We start from the raw sequence: 21839 nt of genomic DNA on the forward strand, positions 1-21839 counted from the left end.
AATATAACAATCTAAAACACTGCCATTGCATGTGTTACCCGCAGTCACTTTGCAGTAGTGTATCCCAGTAGGATGGTAATCCCTCAATTGTAGTGTATGTTGCTCTGTGAGTATGAGGGCAGATATCCAGACAAAAAAGATCTGTAGACACTATTACAAAGCCAAAGGTGCACAGGTGAACAAGCAGTTAGTTGCAATCTCTCTCAGGGGACTGGAAAATAAAAAAATTCTGAGTCCTGAGCTGCAGAGAAATGGGTTTACAAGACACACGGTGAAACGCAGTGAATTCTTGGAAGTGGAAGAGAAGCGAGAAATGGGGAAGATAAAGAGAAAATGAAAATGTGAGAGGGTAATTAGAATAAAGAATTCAAGATGCAAGACTGTATAGAGAAGGTTGTTTTTTGTAGTGAGGCAGTGGGGAAGGAAGAGAGAGAGGTGGGGAGGATGAAACATTCAGTTCCTTTAAATGTCTGAGCTCCTCAGTCACGGGACAAACTGTACTTCTTCGATGAGGTAACACAGTGGAAATTGAGCTTCTCTTATTAACATAGCAAAATGATATCAAAGTAAACAGAGCATACAGCAGACAATGGATACTCTCTCTGAAGAGCAGCATTAAGAAAATGGGCCCCATCACCTCAAAAGGGCTCCAAGGGCCATTTTTTGAGTACCTATCAAAATACCTTCTCCCAGTGCTGTTTCAGTCTGGTCAACAAAATAATCTGACATGAATGTTTAATAATGCTGAGCAATATGTAAGTAGGAGTGGAGAGACTTATTATCAAAAAGTAACATAAAAAGAAAAATCACATCACAAGGGGTTTTCTGTGTTGATAATTTTACTGTTCTAGCCAGCTAGAAAACATTGGATAGAGGGACCACTTCCATGTTGGTTTGGTTGTGTTTTGGGACAACAACAACAACAGGCAAACTGGTCTGCTAGCGTATTGGGTGGCAAACTCTGTGTATTGCAGATTTTCTTAATGATTGTTGGCTGATCCGTTGGATAATCATTTTCAACTGTTCTTTATTGCTGCTAAACACATTAGATTTTTGGCAACAGTGGAGGTGACTGAAAACTGAATTATTATAACTTTCAAAGTTTGCCATCCAGTACAAAGTGAACATCAGTGATGATTAAAAATACAAAAACTAAACTCCATATTATGCATTATTATAGTGTATTGACATCAAAGATACAAACTACTACATACAGTACGTTCTAGTATTACTTCATACTAATTGGTTTGGTATCACCTTTTCTAAGGGCTTTAGTTAGTAGACAGATTGCCACACACTGTTGTGGAGGACTTTGGCCTCAAGCACCATAATGCTCATATTTTAGGATTAGGAACATACTGATCGTTAATATTGATATTGCCCAAAGTAGCAATGGCTGGCATGCCTAATATCTAGGTTCAAAATCATCTTTGGCCAAGTATGAAGTTTGCATGTTCTCCCTGTTCTTGATCAAGTTTTCTCAGAGTTCCTCCAACATTACAAAATATGCATGTTAGATAAATTTATAGGGACGGGCACCGAAGATGGTACTTTTTGTGGTATGGGGTCTGTACTTCCGAGCACCGATTCACGTAAAATCAAACGGTGCCATGTTTCCGTTCTGAAGCGCGTCATATTAAGTGACTGTAAGGAGTAGAGGAGTTGACAATTTTCCAAGGCGCACTTGAACGCAACATTGTACGTACGCCAGCGTACCGTCACCCACTCGCGCTGGTTTTCAAGCGCTAAAAATACATTTCCTGGTTTGGAAGATAGCGAGATTTTTACAGCGCCAAGCCAAACAAAATACAGTTTTAGGAAGTATGACAGCCTCCGCGCCAGGTTGAGGATGGCAATGTCCCCAGTTTTCCGCAAAGAGTGCACGGCTAGAGGGAGGTGCCGGCGGTGTCGTCCTCACTTGCTGAGAGCTGTCACCTTCCTTTTATTACACAGTCGCCGAAACAGAGAGGTCCGTCTTCCCCCACCAAATCGAATCATGCTGGAAGGTACACGGCTTTACCTTTTCGGTAAATACATTGTAAATTGGAACAATAAAACTAGTGGCCAAAATGTAGCGAGCATTACAGATAATGTTGGGTACTTTCAAATGATTGATTTAAACCCAATTATTCTCTTTCACATCATGCTTTTTTATGCTATATTTGAGACCAACGTGGATTAGAACTTTGAACTAATTGTGTGGCGTGTGACAGGCTTTATTTATGTTCTGGAAAAACAACTGCACAAAAAAATGAAGATAATATCAATTCAATGTTTTATTTATTTGCTGTTAGTGTTTAACTTTGTTCCTTGTGTTGTTGATTGCACAGAACTTTGCTTCATACTTTGTTTTTTTTGTAATATTAATTTGTGTATTAATTATACTTTAATAATTGTAAAATTTATTTTAACTTTTTCTCTGTGACTCATTTGATTTACATTTTTATTTGTCAAGTTTTATATATTGAAAAGTAATTGTTAAATTGATTTTTTTAAATATATTACTGTTAAATAATCAATGATGAGCATTTACTATCACTTAAATAAAATAAATAAATAAATTGCATAACAATTTCGAGAGGGGGAGCAAGAAAGAGAGAGCGAGCAGGAACAAAAGTACGGAAAATTAGTACCGTTGAGTATGGGTATTGATTCCCAGGTACCGAGAATTGGAATAGTACCGGTTCAAATGTGAGTGGTACCATCCCTACTAATTTAAGAATCTAAATCCGGGGTCTCAAACTCAACTTATGTTGGGTTTTTTGGACTATTCCACAAAAAGAGGTTCAAGTATTTAAAAAAAAAATACAACTACTGTAATCCAATCTTCTCAATATTCCTTAGCTTATAAGTGTACAGAACATTTAAGGTTCTTCAGAAAATGAGCGTGATTAGTGCTCCCGGTCCTCTCTCTCATATCCCTGGTATATTGCATAATCCTCAAAGTGGCTAGTTGAGTAATGACGTTTGATTTCTAGAGCACCGCAACTTTCTCTGTGTATTAATTCCGACATTTCGGGGTGCTCTTGTGCTAAAAAAAAAAAAAAACGCACAAAAAAACCCATTCTGTCTCCTGTTTTTTCTTAAAATTGGCTGTTTTTGTTGCCAACCTTTCTCTTCACAGCAGGTTTTGCAAAGACATGACTGGGACAGGATGACTCGCTCTCACTTCAGAAATATGTTTCGCCATGAGCCCGAGTATGGTAGCCCATAAGTGATTAAAAAATTAATCCCAACAGAGGTGTTAAATGTCAGCATCACGGTCAAGATTCTCCACTTCTCAGTTTTACCTTTCATGGACGTCAATTCAACGCAGCATGAAACTACTGCAACTCGTTTAATGGTGGAATGTCCCGTATGTTATTTCACTGCATTTTTATGCGACACGATGTGTCTTAAATAGGCTCTGCTCAATTGGTTGCATACACACTGGGAGCACTAGAACCGGACCCTTGCTGCTTCAAGTCAATGAAAATAAAAGAAGTGAAACAGTGCCAGGCTTTAAAAATACATCTCTATTTTGTTGAAATGATCTGGTGGGCACAAGGCAGAAACAGTGAAATGCCATCATAATGTCTCAGAAGTATTGTCTGTACTCAAACTATAATAAATATTTTACAGTGTACACCAAGTTTTACCCATTTTCACATTTTATGCCAATTCCTTTCCATTTTTGGTTGATTATTATTCATACATTTATGATGTAGTGCCATCTGTCCATCCAGTTACAAAATGCCACACTGCAGTTTTAGTTGCCAACATTGAACAAATAACCAATATAGTTTATACCTCACGCCAGTTGTAACAAAATATGCTCCTTTTTAACGGGTTTATTGTATGAATTGCCATGACAACTGTGTGACTGACATTGACATGGCCAAAACAATAAAAAATAAGGGACGGGACCTGTATAATATCGGGAGTCGGGACAAACAATTGGGTTGGCGATATACGCCGGGACCCTGTACCGGTCAAACATTTAGACATCTGGTCACCCTAGTTTTGTGCACTGGGAAATGGAAAGGGCTTTCCCCCCAAAATGTTTCCATAATATTTGAAGAGTAAAATTATTCAGATTGTCTTAAATTAAATGATGTTTCTCTTCTGAAATGTCAATGTCATTCTCACTTATAATTGCATGAAGCTGTTTCGCCGTTTAGCTTTTGTCAATGAATTCAAATGAACAGCTGATTTATGTTTGCCATCTGTTTCTTGGGGACGTGTGCTCCTTTGTAGCCTTCTTATATCTCAGCTGTTCCCCTGGGGTCTTTCTAGTAAGCGGAACCACCTGTCTTCCTGTATGCGATAATTACACCTCCATGAAAGCTCACACAAAAGAAACTCTCACATAGGCACAGAAGTGTTTTGCGATGCCAGATGAATGTTTAACCTTTCTCTTCATCAGATTTATAACGATACAGCGAGCAAGCAGGCACAAGCCCACACAATGACAGTGGAAGCGGCAATAGAGGAGAGAAGGAGAGAGCGGTCATTTGAAGTGTCTTTGGCAGTCCTCTATGACTTGGCAGCCATTGAGTCAGAACCACTCTCATGCCAGTTTGGGCCGCCTGCCAGTTCATGCCAGCTTGAGAGCTTGAGCCATGCTTTTGAGAAAAAGAAAAAGAAAGGTTTAATTGCATTGAAGTTCAGTATACTGTATTTTTTAGGGTGCTCTGAAATACTGTACAATCTGAGCTAGAGTGATATGGAGGAAGGCTTAAAGACCACCTGCAGTTAGGTCTACTGTTACAGAGACTGTGGTATATATACTGTAATGAGGCAATTGATTTGGTTTCCACAATATTCAAAGTCGGCCTACATGGGTCTCAATCATTAAAACTAGAGTGGAAATGATTTCCTTTGACTAAAGCATTTAATTATCTTGGAATTGGTCTCCTTAGTCACAGTGATCCAATACTCGTCAGTAAAATCCACTTAACATAGCGCTTTCCCTCTTGGGGGAGTGTGAAAATAAATTGTAGATGGTTGCGACTTGAGCATGACACTGCAAACGGGATGACGAAAGCATGACTATGCAAACGGGTTGAGGAAAAATCAAGACTCGGTTCAAATTCACAGATGAAGCTGATTATTTGTAATCAAAATGCTACCCTTTAAACCCTGAGATTAAGTTCCATGACGTTATTTATGGCCGATATTTTTAATGCTGATATTTAAATCTCCTCAATACACTACCTGTATGAATAATAAAGCTCTATGGTGGAAAGGAGTCTCTGAGTCCCTGCAAGAAAATTTGATGTGCTACATCACAATTCTTCAGCCCACTTTCAAAGCCTTCCTTTCCGCCTCATTACATGAAGGACATGACACTTATTGCACTGCCAGTGATTGTTGGCCTTGGTTGTAAATGATGAGGTGCAGAATCGAATGATATGGGCTTAATCCATAGCAACGGTGCAGCACTACTGCTGTAGAAAAAATAAAGAAAAATAAGATCCATAGCGCCCTATGTTGTCCTACTTTACTAGGTCTTTTGCAGTCCATAAATTTGATGAGAGCTTGTTGAAATGCATTTGTCAAATGTGAAGGACAGTTGCTGTTGCATTTTAATGAAGGTGAATGAGCTTAGCTGAATAACAGCTGCATTATGATTTTAATCATAGCAATCAATTCATATACAGAAGCTATATGGATGGACAGTTAGGCTACGTTCACACTGCAGGGTGTGATGCCCAATTCAAATGTTTTGTTAAATCCGATATTTCACACTGCATGAAAAAAATCTGATACTTGTGAAAAAAATCGGAATTGAGCTACAGTGTGAACGCAGCCTTAGTTAGTTAGTTAGTTAGTTAGTTGTGTAAACAGTTTTGAACCAGAAAATCATTTTTTTATTTAAAAGGTGGAGTGAATCAAATCAAACCAAATTAGTTTGTTCTACTTTTAAATAATGTACATCGAGATACGTATCAAATCGCCTTTATTGGAGTGAGATAATCTCGAAGCAAATGGCACTTTTACAGTACTGACAAGGTTATTCAAGTGGACATATAATGACAACAAAAAAGTAAGCGCATCATAATAATTGAATCGTACAGAACATTAAAAAAAAAAAAATGTTTATAGGTTTTTGGTGAACTAACGAATACACACGCATGCACGCACACACACACACACATACTCACCCACATACAAAAAAAAAAAAAGAGCAATGATGATGACATTACCGAATGAACAATACTGACTGAGCTCTTTAAAAAAAAAAAACATTTACATTTAACCGTCCTTTTGAGTAACAAAAACCGGTTTGAACCAGAAAGTCATTTTTTGATTCAAAAGATACGAGTGCATTGAACCAAGTTTATTCATTCTACTTTGAAATATATCGAGGCATGTATTGAATCGTCTTTTATTGGAGAGAAATATCTAAATGACACTTTACAGTACTGAAATGTTTATTCAAATAGACATAAAAATGACCTTAAAATGGCATCACATCCTCTACAACTGAGCCATACCATATTGATTCAAACCAAATGGAATTGTTCAAATCGTCCTTTAATCATTTCACACCCCACGTAAAACTGTATCAAGTCGTCTTTTGCGGAGAGATGCTCACCCAAATAGATCAATATGGATAACTTGACTGAAAGAAGATAATGTTTGGTCATCTCTTTGTAGATACCGAGTGCTGTGGTATGATCGAATGGTATAATATTTGAATAATCTAAAACAGGTCAAGGCAAGAGTATTATTTTTATGACTGCCATAAAGTGCAGATTCATGCAGGCCACTGCAAAGATGGGGGAGGGGGAATCACCACCGTAACATTTATTTTTATTTTTTAAATAACTGACTACATTGACACCCACTAAGAGTGAAGTAACAACCCTCACTTTTATTGTCACTCAATAAATTGTATGTTTATTGATTTACTAAAAACAGTAGAGGACAATCACTGACTCATGTAATGGAAAACTCAATTCATAAAATCTTGCACAAGCAACATTTATGCTATAATATAGTTTAAGCGTATGTGCTTTTGCCTCAGTGTGCGCAGGTGTCATCCTCCCCCTTGCTGCCTGTTAGTTAGATTGATAGTCAAATTAATCTGCAGCTCCATCCAGGTATAAACACGCGGCCTGCTGGCCAGAATACATCCCCCTCTATTAGCACCATAACTCAATGCGCCCTGCAGCAGCCTGGCCTGATCAGTGGAAGGTAATTGCAAGGAGGACACTTGATTTATTGACAAGGTTGATACGGTGGATTACAAGATGATTTGGGGATTAATTCATTTTACATTTTAGGCAATTCGATTTTTTTCTAGATAAGTCTGCCTCAACACAAACACATATAGTAGTATTTTGAGTGCAGTGATAAACCCTATGTGGAATATACCTGAGCTCAACTTTGTGCTGAGTCACTTTCCCTTTCCACCATTTCATGTTGCAGTCCTTATGCTTATTTCTCCACTCACCTGTTTCAGAATGACAGCAGTGCCATCACAGCACATTTCATTTGTCAAACATTTGCCTTACCAAATATAGTAAGATTACTTAAAAGCACACGGACACAGTGAAATTATGTTCAATATTTGTGTAATGTGTAGATTTATTGAAATACAAATACAAGTGAGCCACATACCCCTTTTATCAAATTGCCCTACAATTGGTGCTTTATATTGTTATAATATTATATTATATAATATTATAATAGATTAACTCATTCACTGCCATTAAAGGCCATATATGTCAAAGATCCATTTTAAATGAAATGGTATGATGATAAACAAGATTTGAAAAACAAGCTTTGAGCTGACATTTCAAGAGAATTCTTATGCTACGTTCAGACCGAACCGAAAATATTGCGACGCTATGCTGGTCTCCCGCGTGTTTTTTCGCGGGGTTCTCAATGGAATTTGTTTCGCTCATCGCTGCAATGGAGGAGTTCCGCTTCGGTAGGTGGTGCTAACTTCAGTGCAGCATTGCTAGCTTTCTTCACACTTCGACAATTAAATAAACAAACTCACCAGATAAGCCGATCTCCACGCTTCTTCCTCCAAGCAATCTCCTTTTTGACTCGGTCCCGGTACACGTAGATCGCCATGTCGTACATCTCCGGATGCCTGCAAACCGTGATGATCGAGCTATCCTCCATTGCTATGCTCCACGTTCTACACACAACCGCTTCCTGTGTTTTGTCTGCTGTGGCGTATTTGGTGACGTGGACTATCTCGGCACCGATTGGCTGTCGCTGACGTGATAAAAAAGTACAATTCAGCCAACGCCGACAATGGGCGAAGTAGAAAAATGCTCGCCGGAAACGTCCCAAACGTGCCACCCGGCACGCAATCGCCGCTATATTGGAACGTCTTTCTTTAAAATGATCTGTCATTGTTGATGGATGGATGTTTTTTGGGTAAAATGATATGGTTCAAAAGTAATAATAGTATCTGTATCAGTGACTACTCAAGTGAATTATTATACTAGTATTGGTCTAGAAAAAAAAAAGTGGTATCGGACATCCTTAGAAATTAGCCAACTGATGTAAGTGACAGTGCTCATCATATCAGTTTCCAAAAAGCTCATCAACAAAGACAAAACATTTTGGAGGTGGACAATATGCAATGGGGACTAAATATTTATTATATGAGAGGATATTAATAAATCCAGAGTAGAGTCAAATGTTGTAGGCTACTGATAATGACTGTAAAATTAAGTCTGTTTCATCTTAAGGGCTCAGCCCGTCTTTTCAAAATGTAGTACAACCGTTAGGTAGTTGAGAAGGTGCAGAGTAGCTGAAAATACCATCTGATTATTCCTTGCCAATTTTGGAAAATGGGGTAAGTATGGTTATTGGAAAAGCTTATGCTGGTAAGAGCATGGACATGTGCCAATGTAGCCAGTAAAAAAAACTGCATTTGAGTTTTGGATCTTCAATGTGTCAATATGACATCAAGTGAGAAAAGAAAATTATCCTCTGCCTGAAATTGTGAAAAGTGAAGTATGTTTTACCGCATAAGATTAAAATATGATAGTTTAACAACACATCATTATTATGTACTCAATGTATACAACTGCGTGGAATTACTAATAAATGGACCAGGCAAAGTACAAATCAGTTTAGAAGTCATACATTCAGTGCTTACATTACATTAAAGGTCTTATATTATTCAACTTTTCAACATACTAAAATAGTTCCCAAATGTGTAAAAGACATGTCTGTGACATGCATTCGTTAACATTGACTTTGGATCTAATATTTTTGCTGTCCCTAAATCAGCCAAAAAACACTCTGTTCAAAACAGCCTGTTTTAGCGGTGTGTCACTTTTATGTAAACAGCTGCACCAGGCCACGCCTAGGCCATACCCTTCTCTCTCTCTCGAATGGGCTGTGATTTCGGTCATGGTAGCCATGTGCTAATGTTGTGAAAGGAAACGACTGTCCATGGGAGCAGAAGAAAAGAAAAATACAGACATGTATTTTACACATTTGAGAACTATTTTAATATGTGGAAAAGTGACATAACGTTTTACCATACGAAAAAGTAGCATAACATTACTACAGAGACTATGTTGTAGCATTAGTTTGTGGTTGTTTAGGCAATGGTTATTTTTGCCATAACCGGCAAATCTCCTGCGAACGTTATTTTGCCTGGGGGCGGCTGGGGCTGGGTTGGGGTGAATGGCGGGGCTGGATGGGGGCGGGGGGGTTGTGGAGGGAGCGGGGGCTGTGGACCGGTGGGGTGCCTGGCAGGCCTGCAGTACCCTATCCTACTGCGTTGGGTTGGGGGCGCGGGACGTGTTGGGGTGGGGGGCGCTCCTGCTCCTGGGTTTGCTCTCCGGCCGGTGGCCCCTGCGGGGCCCGGGGGTTGTCCCTTGGCGCTGCCGTGGCCTGGGGGGCCCTAAGGTGTTGCGCTTGCTCTATCCTGGCGGGGGTCGACGGTCCCCCTCTTTGGTGGAGATTTTCATGCATGCCAGATCCACCACACCAGCATCTATCGAAACTCAGACACAATCTGCTTCCTCCTCAGGTCATTGAATCGGTGGAGGCTGGCGTCTGTGGATCTCACTCTGCTTCGTCTATCCTTCCTTCCTTTCCTCAGTCTCTCCTTTGGTCTCTTGAGGTCTCCCTGATTTGTTGGAATTTAGATGTTTCTGGGGTTGGTGAAGGACTCTGGTTGGTGGCCCGGTGGGTGGTAGGTGGTATCTGGTCGGTGCTGGATTTCACTTTCCTTTCTTTTCTTTGGTCCTTCCTCGGGTCTTTCTGACGGCCTCACGACTCTGGCTGGATTCTGAAGTGTTCGGTTTAGGTGAACGGTATGGGATTTTTTTAATAGGTTTTAGGTGAACTAATGAATACACACTCACACGCACGCACACACGCACATACACAAACTCACCCACATACAAAATAAAAATAAATAAAAATAATAATAATAATAAATAAATAAATAAAAGAAGGAAAACAAAGAGAGCAATGATGATGACATGTCAAAAAGGTAAAATTACCGAATGAACAATACAGAGCTCTCCAGGGGAAAAAAATAAATAAATAAAAACAATTGACTAACCTTTTTCTGTTGTGTAGCCCCAGTTGTCGGTGGAAAAGCCCTGTATACAAATGTAAAATGTTCTCTTCGCTTTACTAGAGTCTATGTGTAGTATTGTCTCGTTTTTTAATCAAAATGTATCAACAAATAATATTTTTGTTGATATACTTGTCAAATAAAATCATCAGCTAAAATCTATTTTCTGCATGTTTTTCCTGTTGATAAGGTTCAAGATCTGTTTTTTTTAACATAAACAAATAAAAATAAAGAGCAAATGTGTAAAATGGAAGCAATTATATATAGATAGAAATACACATCCACATGTCGAGGCGCATTTTACATTCAGAAAGGATGCATAGCATGCACAACATGCTTCTGACGCAGTTCAAGATTTAACTGCTTATTGCAAAATTAAAAAAATAGAGAATGTCGTCATTGTTTGATAAACAAAACATTATTCGGTTTAGATGAGCAGAGAGGGAAGACGGTGACACACGATCAAAACCCAATCATTTCAATGAAAGAGTCAAAGCTTTTTAGTGCTTCATTACTCATTGTGTATCATAGTCATACATATACTATATACAAGCAAATACCATCAAAGCTTCAAGATGTATGTATATATGTGAAGTGTAAATTAATGTTCTAGCATAAATCTAGTTAAATAAATGTCCTTATGCAGTGCCTGCTTTGAGGGAGGATGAGATTTTTTTTTCTTTTAATTTCCATTTACACTTGCGGTGTGAAATTAAATGATTCATCTCAAGCTATTCACAAGAAGATGTGATAAAATCAGTTTGGCAAGTCTGAGGCTGGGTCATAGTGTTCAAAGTTAATTTGTGTGATATTTTGAAATACTGTATACAGCAGGGCACATAAAAAAGTGAACATTTTGCCATTAAAACTGCACAGAGGTCAACAAATATAGATGCTCACTGATAGTGTTTTCAAAAACAGAGACAGGCAAAATCAGAGGAGCATGCAGGTAAAGATAAGTGACTCACTGAAGAAGAAAACAAGATGCTGCAGGCGATAGATGGATTGATGAAGAGGAGACAAACTGAGGGATAGATGGATGAAAGGCTTTTCATTCGCCTTTCTAATGCTCAGTGGTCCTGTTTAGGTCGCTGACTGGAAAAATCCTTGTGTGTGTGCGTGAAGTGAGAATAACAGAGATCAATGAGGTCTTTTGTGTCTGGAGGTGAACTTGGCACAACACACACAAGCACACACACAAAAACAATTACCCTGAGAGATCTTGACGTCCAATGATGTGTTGCATCATTGCATCATACAGATCACAGTTTGAGTTTGCACTATTTTCATATATTTAAACGAAGGATATGAGCTGCTTTCTAATGTAAATTTCAAGTGATTACCATTCCCGTACTGTTCCATTCTGTTGTATTATATTCTTGTAGAGTCCATCTAGCTTCTCTCGATTCGAAGGAGCTGAGGCTCTCACATGATCAAGACTCTATCTCTAATGGAAGGCTCAGATTCCCTACAGAGGCGTTTTGGCTGCTTGTATCCATGATCTTGTTCTTTTGGTCATGACCCATAGTTTGTGACCAAGCGAGCTTAGGAATGTAGATCTGACTGAGAACCCGACCAGGGTTGACCCCACCTCTTGCCTAAAGTCAGCTGGGATAGGCTCCAAAAGTGACTATATTGCATCATAACGGTGTTTTTCTGTGTGTGTGAGATTTGTCAGTCATTTGGATTTTTGTTGTGTTTCTAGGAACGCTACATACTGCATGAAGGTGTCTATGTCCATGACTGTGGAGGAGAGTGATGAAGGAAAGTGCTTCAGCAGCAACATCCGCTATCTGGAGAAAGCAGAGATTACCCACAGCAAAATGATCACATGTCGTGATATAGAAGACTATTTGGCTCCATACAAACAACCTCAAATGGCCTGGTATAAGGTATGTCACACAAACACACCTAAGATAAGAGTAACTCAACCTTTCTTTTGCCGTTTGATGAGTTGGATGTGTGCCCTGTCAGGAGTGCGAGCGGGTCGAATGGAGAAGTTCAATTATCGTCAACAATACACACATCTGGATCCCTGAGGTGGAGGAGGAGGATGGGGGAAATTACACCTGTGAGTTGCAGTATGGATCCAGACTGGTGCGGAGGACAACGCAGCTCAAAGTCACAGGTAGGACACAGACCATTCATGGATAGGCAAAGTTGGCTCCATTGTTTTTGTTGTATACTGAAGACATTGGGTTTCAGATCAAGACATAAATAGGACACAAAGTTCAGAATTCCTGCTGTTCATGGAATTTTCATCTAGATGTGTGAGCAAAAGTATTGCAATGGACACATTAACTTAGCGTGAATAACATTTAATATTTGGTGGCATTGCCCTCATTCGAAATGCTTTTCTATGCCTTTACTGTAGCCTCTTTCAGTTCTTGTTTGTTTCTGGTGGGGTTTTTTTCATTCAGTCTCCTCTTCATGAGGTAAACTGCATGCTCTATTGGGTTAAGGTCCAGTGATTGTCTTGGCCTTCCTAAGACCTTCCACTTTTTCCCCCTGCTGCTGAATTTCTTCAAAGCTGATCTGAAGTCTAGTTTTTGCTGCAATGTGCTGAGCAAGCTGGTACCCATCAGCTGTCTCCCATTAGAGTCCCATTAGGCCACTTTGGTCTTCACCTTGACAGCATCCCACACTGCTGGTGTCCACCAACCACCTTACGGCCAAACATAGTCCACTTGTAATCAGTGTCCCCCGTCTCCTCTACGAGCTGGGCGAAGTTCTACCAGAGGTAGAAGTTCAAACTCTTTCTGACAAGCCGCAGACCCACAACAGGCAAAAACAACCGTCAGGAAAGCGGAGGGAGTCTATGCTTCTGTCCACAGGGGGAAACCAAAGTCCAACCCCTCTCAAGATGACTGATACCAGAGCCCAAGCTGTGTGTGGAGGCGAGCCCGACTACATCTAGTTGAAACTTTTCAACTTCGCACACCAGCTCAGGCTCTTTCCTTGCCAGAAAGGTGACATTCCATGTCCGTAGAGCAAGCTTCTGTACCTGTGGATTGAACCACCCAGCTCTCTTTGCTTTCAACATCCTTGGGCCCTCCCACAGATGGTGAGCCAATGCGAAAGGGTGACCAAAAATGCCTCTTTGGGCTGTGCCCGCCCCATTTGCAGGCCTGGCCGCCAGGCGCCCCACCTTCATGCCTGGCTCCAGAGGGCGTCCCACTGACTTGTATCCGGGCAAGGGAAAACTGTCCAAAAAGTGGTTTTCATCATAAGGGGGTTTTGAGCCATGTTTTGTCTGGTCCCTCACCAAGGACCCGTTTACCATGGGTGAACCTGCCAGGGGCCTAAGGCCCAAGACAACTTAGCTCCAAAGATCACTTTGACAGACAAACCCCTCCAAGGTTACCTTCAATGTAACAGCTCAAGTAGGAAAGACTACTACTGCCTAATGGCACATAGTATTGTTAGATTATGCCTTTTTGGCACAGTTAAATCGGTGACTTGAGCTAGGCCAGTGGGTTGCTGTGACCTTACTCCTTGCTTGGTCTTCCATTTCAAACCAGTTACCAGTAACCAACCAAACAAACCAGTAACTCAGAAGATACCAACACATTATAGGTGCTATGCTGCGCTCCCACGTGGGCACGGCTAAGGCAGTGTAAGAATAAGGATCATTTTGAAGAAGACCAACCTTCTTCTGCATCTTCATGGCCGTGTGTTAATCTTTCTGGCATCCATAAATAGTTCAATTGTGAAAATGCAGTCTTCAGGTAGCTACTGTTAGTATAGCAAGCATGAAAAGATAAAGCATCAGCTAAAGTTCCTTCAGAACTTCATGAGCTAATATAGAAAAAGCATGTTGCTTGTTTTTGGCCAGTGTTGTCAAGGTGAATCATTCTGTAGTGCTGGTGAGGGTCATGGCCTCGCACTATACAAATGTATGAAAATGTATTTAGTCTGCAGCATCCATTGGAAAGATGCAGGCACTCAGTAAATACATTATTATCAAGCACTTGTGTCCTTGGTAAAGAAAAACGTTCATACTTTTTGTACATCACTGGCTCAATTCATGTTGTATTCAGTGCCTTTGTCAAATTCCCGGACGAAACATACATAGTTTCAAGCTTCATTGGCTTTTGACTTAAGCCTGAGTTGGCAGTACAATTTGACTTTCATCTGCACTTTAGTGTTTGCTGTAAGTGTGTTTGTAAAGGGATAAGGATTGCAGGGCCTGCGATTGAGTGCATGTCTGCTTGTGTTTTGTTTTGGCGTGTGCAGTTTGAATGTGTTGCCTTTGAGCAATGAAAGCACACAGTTATAGTCTTGGTGCAAGCTGAAAACTGAACCCCTCCTTTGTTCTAAATGTTGTGAACATTTTGCAAATTTTGTAACTGTCAAAGTCATACAGTGCGCCTGAGCAGAATGTTCTATAAAGTTATATTTAGTACTGGCATCTTTATTTTCTTTTTCTTTTTTGGGGGGAGGGGGGGGGGGGGGCACGTTTTCAAATTTAAGTTTTTTGTTCCTGCTTCTATCAGTTACACTCTTAGCCAGATGTTATAGTACTTTGATTTGCGTTTTTTTTTGACTGGTGTTGCCATAGATGCATTTCAGTCTGTTTGCGCCTTTCAACAAGGAGCAGTGAGTGAAGATTTACAATGCTGCATTAGTTTCTTTCGGTAGCTGCTAACAGGCTAGCTGCAGACTGATTGCCACCATATTCTTGTCACTTCTGATTAGAAGGTTCTGTGTTTTGGATTACATTATTACCAAACAAACATAATTTTAGAATGTTGGAGGAAATGCCTGGAGAAAACCCACAAAAACATGGGAAGAACTCGGTGCCCAGAATCTAAACCCCAACCTCAGAACTGTGTGCTATGATGTGATGAGTACTCGCCAACCATGTAACCCCCCCCCCCCCCCCCCCAACTTTGTGGAAGACTGATACACATAGTGTAGCTTTAATTTAAAGTCTTTAGGAATAATTATTTTAATCCTGGTTTGGTGTTTTTCAACTCACCGGAATACAATTGAACACTTTGAGGAGAGCCTGCGGAAAATGAGGAAATAACAGATGTCAAAGTTTGTCGCTAACAACTAATTTATGGACATGCTGCACCTTGGAGCCATTAATCATAGTAACTGCCTCACTGACACATGAGAGCCAAAGGCCAGAGATGTACTGGGGCAATACTGCAATAAAGAGAGCCACTTGCTAAATTAAACTGTGCAGTCAACATAATAGTTTTTCTATTGCTTAATGTTACAATATGTGAAGTGCGTCTGTGACTTTCATTTTGTATTTTGAGAGTGTGTTCGCACAGACTTCATTCAGCATTTGTATACAGTAGATCGCCATTGATGCTCCTAAGATTTTTTTTCTCCATGATATCCAAATACAAATAATGATTGTACAAATAGGAGTATTTGAAAATGTTATCAGGGAAAAGCCACCATTACATATCATGCCGCGTCCTCCCCACAATTCTCTTTGGATAAACAAACAGTTAATTGGCTCTTTATAGTCATGTGATCACAACAGGAGCCATCATAATTGCATACATGTAGCTAGTACGCAGTCTGTGACAGCGGCCTGTGGGAGAGAAAAATGTGTGAGAGTGAATACTGTATACAGTTCTTAGCACATCATCACAAATCTTACAAGTCAGCTGCCAAAACATGTACCATGCCTTAGTCCATCAGCATTATAATGGCAACATTCACTCGTTCCTTCTGTCTTGCATTCTGACGCCAAGGATTTCATCAAGACGCCAAGGATTTCATCTTAGTACTCTCCGATGATGTTATAATTGAATGAATCGGCCTCTAAGACATCTGCCAGTGTGTAGCAAACCAAAACATCTTTATCCTTGATCCTTTACTTGGTTGTGAGTCTTTTGGCAGCAGCTTTTTAATCACTGTGCTTTCAATATTAAATAGAAGAAAAGACACAGTCGCTGCCTGTAGATCAGCTGGTGGCTATGATGTTGATTCCTGCTTTAGCTGGAATGGTGCGCTGGAATTAGTTCCAAAGTTGTGCATCCATACTTACCCCTGATTTGCTTCATCCATGTTCAGCTTTTAATTAGCAGCTGTGCCTCAAGGAAGTGGGCTAATGTTGAGTTTGCAACAGTGGTTGTGTGTTGATTTTACAGAACGTGTGATTCTAGAAAATACACAACATGGAACTTCAAAAGGGTTGAACTGCAGACGCCTGCTCTGTACTGTACTAGTGTAGTTATGTACAATTGAAAATAGTATATTCCTAATATAGTAAATCATTTGTTACTTGAGTTGTCAACACTGAGTGTGTTTGAGTGTAGCCTATTACTCTTCTCAGTCCTCAACATGTGATTTCCGAATTGGGATGGCTGTAGGCCTAATTGGTGGTGAGCCCAGTTTGTTGAGACTTGGATGGGAACCCTATCAAGGGAGTCGTTGATACATTTCCTGAAGTGAGGTAGTGTTGTTACTACAGCAGTGGATTGGATATGCCTTTGGCACTAACGAGCCTGGCTGTGTCGTGGTCAGTGTGTACATTTTTCAACTGGATTGATCCAGTTCAAAACTTGATTGTTTATAAATGAAAACAAACAAAAATAACCAGATGCACGGAGGGCAAAAAAGGTCCAGTAGTTCATGATAATGACCAAATGTTGAAACCCCATTATCACCTAGTTCCTAATTAGCTTCATTTCAAAGCTATATAACTTGTCTTAATGTTTCTTTGTAAATTAACTACTTCATGGGTGGTTAGCATTTGCTTTAGAATAACTCGCTTTGGGACACATTTCTGAAATATGCAATAGACAACCAAGGTTTTACCTGTTTAATAATCACACATGAGTTAGAAACTTCAGAGAGCCATCTATTTGTCTATGAACATTTAAAAATTCATTTTCCATAATATGTCCCCATTTAGTCATATTCCATATGCCATTCTCACACCATTAAAAACTTACAACCTATTTTGCAATGACTCATGAACAACAATGAAGTGGTCTCAAAGACAATTAAACCTTCCCACACATCAATCAGCATTCCCTATGCTCAGCACTGAAGTAGGCACGGCACGATTGAACATTTGCACTTCAATTCCTTTTGGCAGGGGGGTTCCATTCACACCTTGACTTATGTGAACATAATGACTCACATGATGACTGAATGACTCACTCATGACCAAAGTGACTTTCTGACTTTCACTTCAGCACTTCTGGTAAAGCTCACTCTGCTGGATCAGGTGGGCCACTGTACCGCTTTGTCCAAAAGTAAGTGGTCTGTAACAAAATGTTCAAAATTAGGCATGTAGCAACACTTGTATAATATTCAACGCGTAATTCAACAATTTTTTATTAGAAACAGTGCTTTTTATTTTTAAAGATGTAGTACAAAAATTGACTCAATTTAGGCTCCTCTATATTGGCTTCTCTTGTGCTATTATTAACCTGATATTTACAGGTCAAGGGTCACCAACGTTTTTGAAGTTGAGAGCGACTTCTTTGCTATACTGCAAAGGGCTACCAGTTTGATACGTACTTCTGAAATCATGAATTTGATTACATTATATTTAATAATATTTTATTATTAGGGCTGGGAAAAATAGGCCACAAAAAATGGCCAACACGAAAATGTATGCCTCAAAATGGGGAATAGTTGATGGTATTATCAATTCTAAAAATATTTGTTAATGACAGACCTAGTTATTATTTAAAAAAAAAAAAGACAATCATCTATGTGAAGACACTGATTATGTTAATGATTTCTCACAATAATCAGGAAACAGATCAAAACCAATACAGTATGCAATCTCTTTGTTTACATTTTCGATCATACGGCATTCCTAGTAAATTACAATGCCCCTGGTGAAATATATTTGAAACAGGCCTGTGGGCTACTCGTGGTCCTTGGAGGGCCGCGTTGGTGACCACCCTTGCAGGCCAACAATGTTACAACTTCTCTTCTGTTAAAATAACCAGTGTCATATTTGTGTTATATCATACAGTTACAATAACTTCAAACACAAAATAAAAATTACGAGCAAATGTTTTGACCAAAATGTCTTTATCTTCACCTATAACATGGAATTGCATGGATGTGCAAAGTCCTTCACCTTGCCTACATAATATTAAATGAAAACAAATCTTACACTAAGCTCTAATCCTTGAAATATTAGTCAGTTTTCACACTCTAAAAATAGTTGGTTCAAAGATAACTCAACTATGGGTAAAAAATTGACCGTTCCTCTACTTGGGTCGATTTGACACAACTTTGAGTCAAGAAAACAACTCATAAATATTGGTCAGATCCTTCACTTGGGACAAAAAATTGGGTCATTTTGTATTAAACAACCCAGAGAGTTGGGTCAAATTGACCCGAAAAGTGGATTGGTCCATTTTTTATCAGTAATTGGGTTATTTTTGACCCAACTGTTTTTAGAGTGCACATATGCGGAACATAATCATCAAATCTTGTCGTCCTTTTCATCCCAGACTTACAACAGTGCATTTTTCCTCCATGAACTCAGATGTTCTATTCCTCTTTTTCCTGCACTCGCTCGCCATATCTCATTTAAAATCACACACGCAAAACAAACAAACAAAAAGTCTCATGCATTTTTCAGAAAATGTCTCTAACTAAAATGCACATTGGTGAACATTCAGACTAAGTTTAATGCTGGTGAAAGTGTCTTTGTTGAAGCAAGTAAGGGTTTTCATCTATTGATAGAGTGACAGTCAGACGGGGGTTTACAGCACAGTGCAAAATCCTGTAAAACCTCATTAAAATATTTTAAACGTATTGCTACATTACATACACATGCATTCTTTTTTCTTACACTGTCTTTCTATTCCAGAGTACTCTATCCACATGTTAACATCTGACAATCCCTTATTGGTCCCTTGATTGCCCATTTTCTTCCCTTTGTACCTTTCTCTTTTCTTTGATGCTCTCCCCACTTATCTTCTTCACTCTGATTTCTATTTCCTGTTTTCCTGCGACTTTTCTGCTCTCGCACTCCTTCACTTGACAATTTTGCAATTGGACACACAATGTAATGAGAATGTTCGCGTATGTGTGTGTTTGCGCACACGCTCGGCCTGTGACCTAGTTAGAGACTCACCTCCTAATTCATTGTGAAATTGTCTCTGTTCTCCAAAGACAGAGGATCACAAATGAGATTACTACTCTCTATGTCTCTGTCTCACTCTCTTGCTCACAAGAACACACATACAAACACGTACACACGCAGACTAACTCAAGGCGGGAGAGGGCAAGAGACAAACAACACAAGGAACAGAATATTCTGTCGTTGTTTGGGATGTTATTGAAGCTTATTTAAAAGTAAAGAGCTTCGGGGTTATTCACGCCAACATTTGAAAGTTTCATGAAGCCCTTTTTAGCATTCGTCGTCAGAGCTTGCGTCCCAATTCACGATTCTTCAGTTCAGGGAACAGCTGTATTTTTCAAAATGGATTCCTGACCTGACAGTGATGACAGATTATTTTGACTAGTGCTCTTTTTTTGTGCTCATAATGAAAGGGAAATTGCCATTTTTATTCGAAAGTTCCCTCTTGGGAAACATGGAGTGAAAGTGCAGTACAGCAATGTTATCATCAGTCATGCATGTGACTCATTTCAGGAAAGGTTAACCTGAGGGAAATTTTTTTAACATTTGTCACATTTCTGTGATGATAAATTAGATACGTATTTTGGATAGGAACATTCAATACGACTTTTTTTCATACGAATACCAGTACGATTACTGAACCCTCGAGTAGTCACCGATACCAAGCGCCGATACTACTAGTACATTTGATACATAACCCCCCCCCCCCAAAAAGAGAGATAATGAAAAAAAGACCTATATACTGTATCCCCAAAAATATTATTATTAATAATAATAATAATAATAATGTAATATAAAGTATACTTTTAAATTCATGTAAACAATAAATTTCAAGAAAACTGTAAGATACAAAAAAATTGCCTTTAAAATTATATTTCCTTATGAATTTAAGAGATATTAACATAATCGATTATATGGTTTTATTAATCGATATCAGGCTCAAAAAGGAAAATCAATTCGATATCAAGTATTTGATTTTTTTTTTAAACCCAGCCCGATGAAAAATACCTATATATCCCAAAATATATATTTTTGATATTTGCCCATCCCTCATTTTGGAAGTGATCACAAAAATATCCTTTATGATAACCGTCTGATACTAAAATGGTTCTGGTTAAATACTGTTAGATGTTGTATTATTTCAGGCCTGATAAATAGGGAAAAAACGGTCTCCTGCTATTTTTCTTATATGGACAAGTGACTTGTGTATACTCAGTCGAGGTGAGTCAAGGCCATTTGTGTTTTGTTTTTTTAATTATTTGAAACATGATTTAACAACATTCAGCCACTGGTCTGGAAAACAGAATAGTCAAGAGGTTCATTATGTACACATTCACACATGACTAATTTGTCCATTGAATATACAAACACATTTTGTTGTTCCACCTTCTTAGCACACACACTCATACAACTGAGAAATCCCAGAGGTCAAGTTAATTGCATTTGCCACTCTTCTTACACGGACCCTTCTGTCTCTCACACATCGATACCTCTGCAAAGAAGTTAAGCAGAGAACAACAAAAGTGCAGCAAAAACAAGTTTGAGACAATCGGAGCAATTATGCAAAAGCTTGCTTGGTTTGCTACACTATACAAAATAACACGCCGTTGACCTCATGTGAACTTTGACAAACTTTTTTTGTATCTGTCTTTCAGGCAATATTACTTTGCTGCCTGTTCAGTTCTTTCAGAAACAAAACAACATGTATAGAATAATTGATCAAGCAGACACAGCCCTAACGCTGACTTCATAATGTAGTCAAGAAAAGTTTTTTAAATGCATTAATGGAAAATGGGTTCTATACAAGATGTAAAAAAACACACAAAAAAACCCCCATAAAACAAGAGTAAAATAGAACTTGAGTAATTCCTATTTTGTAACTTTTATTTTTGTTGTTCGTGCTACAATGTCAAAAAAACAATATTCATTATCAAACATCAAACAAACAAGGCAAATAATTTGAGTTACCAAGAAAACTTTAGCTTGAAAGAATCTAAGTTCAAGTTTTAAAATGTTGGCTTAACACTAGTGGTGCAACGGATCACAAAAGTCACGATTCGGATCGTTTTTCAGATCAGCAAAAAAACTAAAGAAAACAAAACAAACAAAAAAACACAGAAATAGTAATTTCTTCATTTATTTTGTAAAACGCTTTTGTCTATTACATTTTAAAAATCAACCCAAAATGTCTACTATGGCTGT

At 39.0% G+C, this 21839-nt stretch overlaps 1 protein-coding gene across 3 annotated transcripts in view; it reads left to right on the forward strand.

Annotated features, from left to right (window-relative positions):
• The window catches only part of il1rapl2 (interleukin 1 receptor accessory protein-like 2), a 278122-nt gene that overhangs the window by 179048 nt on the left and 77235 nt on the right, over positions 1-21839 (forward strand). For 2 of the 3 annotated variants that reach the window (XM_086084960.1, XM_086084961.1), the window contains exons 5-6: positions 12258-12444; positions 12527-12680. In XM_086084960.1, the coding sequence (XP_085941086.1) occupies positions 12258-12444; positions 12527-12680 (341 nt within the window). Of the gene's footprint in view, positions 1-11967; positions 12179-12257; positions 12445-12526; positions 12681-21839 lie in introns of those variants that run through there. The other variant, XM_086084962.1, reaches the window with a different exon arrangement.

Source organism: Leptonotus elevatus, chromosome 9, assembly GCF_054856555.1.
Source record: "Leptonotus elevatus isolate MCC_2025b chromosome 9, RoL_Lele_1.0, whole genome shotgun sequence".
NCBI lineage: Eukaryota > Metazoa > Chordata > Actinopteri > Syngnathiformes > Syngnathidae > Leptonotus > Leptonotus elevatus.